This window comes from Oncorhynchus tshawytscha, linkage group LG20, assembly GCF_018296145.1.
Source record: "Oncorhynchus tshawytscha isolate Ot180627B linkage group LG20, Otsh_v2.0, whole genome shotgun sequence".
NCBI lineage: Eukaryota > Metazoa > Chordata > Actinopteri > Salmoniformes > Salmonidae > Oncorhynchus > Oncorhynchus tshawytscha.
The window spans coordinates 32,655,825-32,662,960 of NC_056448.1; the positions used below are offsets into that span (position 1 = coordinate 32,655,825).

Below are 7,136 nucleotides of genomic sequence, written 5' to 3' on the forward strand. Positions count from 1 at the left end.
AGCCCTCTGTTTGGCTCTCTGTCTCATAGACGCTCTAATGCTGTGTTTCCACGGTGACCACAGCCTGGAAGCCAGGTGCTGCAAAACCCCGGCAAACACAAAGATCCAAATGTTCAGGAAAGATCTTGCCTTCCCAGACGAGGAGTCATTCGTCTGGAGTTCCTCTAACTGCACTGCCCAATTTACAGTAGGCCCCACATCAAATTATTTTTCCACCGGCACAGGTTTCATAAATTCACAAATAGCGATTAAATATTCACTTACTTTTTGAAAATCTTCCTCTGATTTGTCATCCAAAGGGTCCCAGCTACAACATCTAGTGTCATTTTGTTAGATAAAATCCTTCTTTATATCCCAAAAAGTCTGTTTAGTTGGAGCCATCTATTTGAGTAATCCACTCGTTCAACATGCAGAGAAAGGAATCCAAAAAGCTACCGCTAAACTTTGTTAAAACTTTGTTAAAACTGAAATATTATTGTTTAATTACAAATAGCGACTAATTTGAGGGTATCTGAGGAAACATATTTTGACTTAAATACGTTTCCTCAGATACCCTAAAATTAATCGCTATTTGTAATTAAACAATAATATTTCATACGGAAAGAAATATGTTCAATAGGAAAATTATATTAGCAGGTGCGTGTCCTCTTCGTCGCGCGGTCATACACAAATTTCCAAGTCTGTGTCCCTGTATCAAAACTCACTATTCTTCCTCGTTTTGGAAGAAACAAGCCTGAAACCTTGAACAAAGACTACTGACACCCAGTGGAAGCCATAGGAATTGTATACTGGGAGCTAGATTACATTTTTCCCTATACGTTCCGTTTGAAGAGCATGGGCTCTCAAAAAAAACTATTCTTGTTGTTTTTTCTTTGGATTTTCTCCTACCATATCTGTTGTGTTAAAGTCTCCTACATTATTTTAACATTCCTACAGAGTGTTTTATTTCCAATGGTACCAATTATATGCATATCCTGGCTTCTGGGCCTGAGTAACAGGCATTTTACTTTGTGCACGTCATTCAGACAGAAATGGAGAAAAATAGATCCTAGCCTGAAGAAGTTTTAAATTGTGAAGTTAGAAAATAAATAGAGAGATGTTTCCAAACTAAAGTATAGGACTGCTTTACTTCTCATGTGAGACATTTACTTACCCTTTGTGTCTAAGTGTAAATGAGCAAATACAGTCACAAATATAGATGTAGGATCTTAATTTGATCACTCTTTTGTTGCTAAGAATTTTCAAGCAAAGCAGGAAATGCGAACTTGTTTCTAAAGTTTGTAATTTCCACTTAGAAATTTCAGACTTGATTTGCCCTAATGACATTTGTATCAAAACCCTACAAAAATGTCCATTAATTGTAATCTACATAATAATTCCCATTTCTGTTACTGCGGGATTATTTTCCTGCTTCAGCAAACTGGCTCAAATTAAGATCCTACATCTGTTGCTTCACAATATGCCAATTTATTAGTGCAGCATAGCTTTAGCTTCACACTCTCAGATTCTTTCTTTGTAGTTAAAAAAACACTTTGCAAAGACAACTAATACGCTAAGACAATTCAGTCATGATGGATTCCATAAACTCAGCAGGTTTCTACCTCTTTCCTCTACCCTTAAAACAAATGCATCTGTCTAGTCCTGGGACTTATGAATGGTGCCAGAACTAAATGTGAGTCTAACCTGCACATGTATGTGAGTACCCCATTGTCTTCTGGGAAAAGCAAGGCCCGCCCCCTTGTTGGGGGGCTGAGAATGTCCCAGAAGGCCTTGCTCTAAGGGCATATGTCTCACAGATGTAGCTGGCGCTCACAAAATGGAGGGAGAGTTTAGACTAGGCATGCAGATGGAGGGATGGAGGGAGAGTTTAGACTAGGCATGCAGATGAAGGGATGGAGGGAGGGAAGAAGAGAGGTGGGTGCTCCTGAAGAGGGAGAGAGTGGGTTGAAACTTCCCTTTCACTTCTCCTCTGTTCCTTTCACCCCTTTTTCCTGTTTTTGTTTGTCCCGTGTTTTGTTGTTCTATAAATACTCCTTTATTCTGGCTTTCATTCTCTTTCTCAGCATCTCTTCTCATATCCCCTTTATTTTCAAACGTATGTCTCTAGCCTTCTTTTTTCCTTCTTTCTCTCCCTCCCCTGTCCCTCTCTCTCTCTGTCTCTCTATGTGTCTGGTGGATGGATCAGGTCAGAGAGAGGAGGAGAGGAAAGGAGGAGAGGGGAAGAGGGGTTTGGGAAAATGAGAAAGTGTTTTCGACGGCCGCCCAGGGACCACATGCTATTCTCATTACTCTGTTCTCCTTCCTGTCCTACTCTCTCTCTCTCTCTCTCTCTCTCTCTCTCACTCTCTTCCTCCCTCTCTCCCTCTCTCTCTCTCTCTCTCTGTCTCTCTCTCTCACTCTCCCTCTCTCTCCCTCTCTCTCTCCCTCTCTCTCTCTCCCTCCCCCTGTCTCTCCCTCTCTCTCTCTCCCTCCATCTCTCTCTTCCATACTTTTCTCTCCAACCCTCCCAGCTCTGTTCTGTTCTGTAATCTGGCCAGTGTTGGCGGGTTGGAGAGAGCTATTGTTTACTTTAGATGCTCCAAGACGTCATTTAGATGTCTCCCCTGTCCAAGCCGTTGTCATATCTTCTGTCCCATGTTCTTCATCCTTCTCCCTGTTTGTTTCCTCTGCCTGCTTCAGTATATAACAATGTATTGACTGTGTCTCTAAAGGTTATCATAGTGTAGTTTCAGTGCAGTACACCATTTATTTGACTAACTGCATTTTGGGATTTTCAGATTTTACTCTCGAAAACAATACTTTAAATAAAACCCATGTAAGGATGTGGTCCTCTGACTCTCCCTGTTCAGCACATTACATAAACAGGTGTGTTATAACTCCTCTCTCTGTCCCCCCTCTCTATCTCTCGCGCTCCATTCTTCCATCCCACTCTTCTCCCTTCTCAGCTGATGTGTTTCCTGAGGACTTCTCCATCCTGGCTACAGTGAAGCCTAAGAAGGGCTCCCAGTCCTTCCTTCTGTCTGTGTATAACGAGCAGGGTATCCAGCAGCTTGGGGTGGAGGTGGGACGCTCTCCTGTCTTCCTGTATGAGGACCACATGGGTAAACCCAGCCCTGAGGACTACCCCCTCTTCAGAGGTCTCAATCTGGCCGATGGAAAGTAGGTTCACCTCATTCCACACACAGTATTACTATGCCATTAGATAGTACACTGATATCATTACATAGTACGTTATATATATATATAGTACTTTATAGTCAAACTATCTCCTCTTCAGAGGACTCATACCGGCCAACGGAAAGTATGTTGACCTTGTCTGATACCATACCATACAATAAACCCTAGTCATCCTGCAGTATACCTTATCACTCTGCCTAGTGCGTACACAGCTTGTAAACTATGATATACAATGGAACGCATATACTGCATTATATCACACTAGTCGCTCTTCAGAGGCCTCAACAGTGACATCTGTTATACTGTACCATATCAGACAATCTGCTGTCAGTTTAGCTGCTTGCTTCTCTGTAATCAGAGCTCAGGTGTGGGTTGGTGTAGCTTTGATGCGTCTGGTGGACACACTACTGTGGGGTTTAGTTGTGCAGGTGACCGGTCACCCATGTTCCTTATCTCAATTATCTACTGTCTGTCCATCTAACACATAGCTTGTTATCTAGCTAGGCAGTCAACCAAGGTAGTTTGTATTATATATAAAGACCTGCTCGGATTGACAGTAGCTGAGCTTTGTGCGCTACAGTGCCCTCGGATGTGTAGACATTGAACTCATGGATACATCCCTATCCTGAACAAAACATCCCTATCCTGAACAAAACATCCCTGTCCTGAACAAAACATCCCTATCCTGATCAAAACATCCCTGTCCTGATCAAAACATCCCTGTCCTGAACAAAACATCCCTATCCTGATCAAAACATCCCTATCCTGATCAAAACATCCCTATCCTGATCAAAACATCCCTATCTTGAACAAAACATCCCTGTCCTGGACAAAACATCCATATCCTGAACAAAACATCCCTATCCTGAACAAAACATCCCTATCCTGAACAAAACATCCATATCCTGAACAAAACATCCCTATCCTGAACAAAACATCCCTATCCTGAACAAAACATCCCTGTCCTGAACAAAACATTCCTGTCCTGAACAAAACATCCATATCCTGAACAAAACATCCCTATCCTGAACAAAACATCCCTATCCTGAACAAAACATCCATATCCTGAACAAAACATCCCTATCCTGAACAAAACATCCCTATCCTGAACAAAACATCCCTAACCTGAACAAAACATCCCTGTCCTGAACAAAACATCCCTATCTTGAACAATACATCCCTATCCAACCTTTCTTTGGCCACCTTTCCTTCCAGTTCTCTGCTGCCAATGACTGGAACGAATTGCAAAATTCACTGAAGCTGGAGACTCATATCTCCCTCACTAACTTTAAGCATCAGCTGTCAGAGCAGTTTACCGATCACTATACCTGTACACAGCCAATCTGTAAATAGCACACCCAACTACCTCATCCCCATATTATTACTTACCCTCTTGCTCTTTTGCACCCCAGTATCTCTACTTGCACATCTATCACTCCAGTGTTAATGCTGAATTGTAATTGTTTCTCCTCTATGGCCTATGCCTTACCTCCCTACTCTTCTACATTTGCACACACTGTACATAGACTTTTCTATTGTGTTATTTGACTGTATGTTTGTTCATGTGTAACTCTGTGTTGTTGTTTTCGTCGCACTGCTTTGCTTTATCTTGGCCAGGTCGCAGTTGTAAATGAGAACTTGTTCTCAACTGGCCTACCTGGTTAAATAAAGCTGAAATAAAAAAATAAAAATATCCTGGACAAAACATCCCTGTACTCTAGCCTGGTTGTAATATCAGTGTTTCACTAGTCCCACAACTCGCAACTGTAGCAAAGTGAAACGTGTGGGACATTTTATCCATCTCAAAGCTAGTATAACTGTAGTGAAACGTGTGTGTGTGTGTGTGTGTGTGTGTGAGAGAGAGAGCTAACATTCTGTTCCTGTCCCCAGGTGGCATAGAGTGGCCATCAGTGTTCACAAACAGAGCATCACCATCATCCTGGACTGTAAAAAGAAGACCACGCAGAAACTGTCCAGGAGCCCACACCCCATCATCGACACCAAAGGAATTGTGGTTTTCGGAACTAGAATACTCGATGAAGAAGTCTTTGAGGTAGATCTGCTGGCTTATCTACATGGTCCTTCTCTTCGTCCTATTCATTGATGGTGATATTTATGATTTGTGTTCTAAAACCTAAAGTTGAGTGGAAATGAGCCGTGCACAGATCGTCATCTCTGCCCGTTGAACTGCAAAGATGTTTTTGGTCTGGATTTTCAGGCTGGATTGTCTTGTTATTATTGTGAAGACTTAGATCAGGTGTTTCATAAAGTGTTGCTGTGAACACCTATTTCACAGCTAGCAGTTCCAAATAGTCCCCCCCCCCCATCCCCTCAATCTCTTTCTCTTGCCGTCCCAACTCACTGCCACGCCTTTGTGTACACTAAGAGAGGCGTTGAACTCGGTCAGATAGTGGACATTTTTTCATTGCGAGAACTAGTGTTCACCTCCCCCTCCTGCCATCCCTCCATCCCTTGTTCTTTAAACTATGCTTTGTGGTTGGAGTAGACTTGAGCTGATTTGGAGATCAGTGACAGACAGCCAAGCCCTGGGGGTTATCACAGAGACCTGGAGACACCTGACAAGCATCCTAATATCAAATACTGCTGCTTATGCCAGAGATGGAGAAAAGAGATAAAGGTTGTGGTATATTCTTTTTGAACATTTGGTTGTAACTTTTTATATAGGAGTTGCTAAGGTAGTGATCCAACTGTTCTTTGTACTTTTTAAAGTAAGCCCTGTGAAGAGGATGAAAGAAAATTGTGCTCACTCGTCTGAACAGAACACACACACGAATACACCCCACAGTGGGTAGTGTTAGGGCTGGGCGATATGGCCTAAATATCATATCACTGTATTTTCCTAATATTTTATGGTATGACGGTATTTGTGTTCTTTAAGAGTAGTGTGTGACTCTAGGGTGAAAACATACATTCTAAGTGATTTCAATGGGACTCTCTCCATTCTGATTGTTTTATACTGTTCAGTTATAGACTTCAACCAAAAATTATTTTCTGCATTTTCATATTTCTGCATTTCCTGCACTCATTTGATATCATTTCCACACTGCCACGTAGGGCTGTACAAAATTGGCAAAAAAAACTAGGCCTTGTTTTAAATCAAATGTTGCAATTGGGATTTGACATGCAGTTTAGATCAGAACACTTGTGGGAACCGTTGGAATCATGGAAACATTCTAATTATTCTAATTCTATAGTTAGAAGATAATAGTGGGCACTTGAGATGCAAAACATGTTTATGTTAATGAACGGTCAATTACTGTGGGACAGGCCGTCTTTTGGATGAAAATAACCAGCTGACAAAATGCCATGACCGCATTGGATCCACTTCATGTAGTCCAAAGATACTTCACTTATTTCATTGGTAACACCTTTTATAGAAATAATATTTTTTCTGTATGCTTTTTGTCAACCTGGACTCTATGCTTTAAGTGCAATCTACACACATATTGTGAGTTTGTGTGTGTGTGTGCACGTTCCTGAGCGCATGCATGTGTGTTTCAAGTTTCAAGTTTTTTTGTGTGAGTGAATACAGCGTGTGAGTGAATACAGTGTCTGAGTGAATACAGTGTCTGAGTGAATACAGTGTGTGAGTGAATACAGTGTGTGAGTGAATACAGTGTCTGAGTGAATACAGTGTGTGAGTGAATACAGTGTCTGAGTGAATACAGTGTCTGAGTGAATACAGTGTCTGAGTGAATACAGTGTGTGAGTGAATACAGTGTGTGAGTGAATACAGTGTATGAGTGAATACAGTGTGTGAGTGAATACAGTGTGTGAGTGAATACAGTGTCTCAGTGAATACAGTGTCTCAGTGAATACAGTGTCTGAGTGTATACAGTGTGTGAGTGAATACAGTGTCTGAGTTTATACAGTGTGTGAGTGTATACAGTGTGTGAGTGAATACAGTGTGTGAGTGAATACAGTGTGTGAGTGAATAC

At 41.6% G+C, this 7,136-nt stretch overlaps 1 protein-coding gene across 2 annotated transcripts in view; it reads left to right on the top strand.

The window, feature by feature from the left end:
* Positions 1-7,136, top strand: part of col5a1 (procollagen, type V, alpha 1) — a 159,449-nt gene that overhangs the window by 38,616 nt on the left and 113,697 nt on the right. For both annotated transcript variants that reach the window (XM_042302499.1, XM_042302500.1), the window contains exons 3-4: positions 2,946-3,159; positions 5,068-5,230. In XM_042302499.1, the coding sequence (XP_042158433.1) occupies positions 2,946-3,159; positions 5,068-5,230 (377 nt within the window). The remainder of the gene's footprint in view (positions 1-2,945; positions 3,160-5,067; positions 5,231-7,136) is intronic.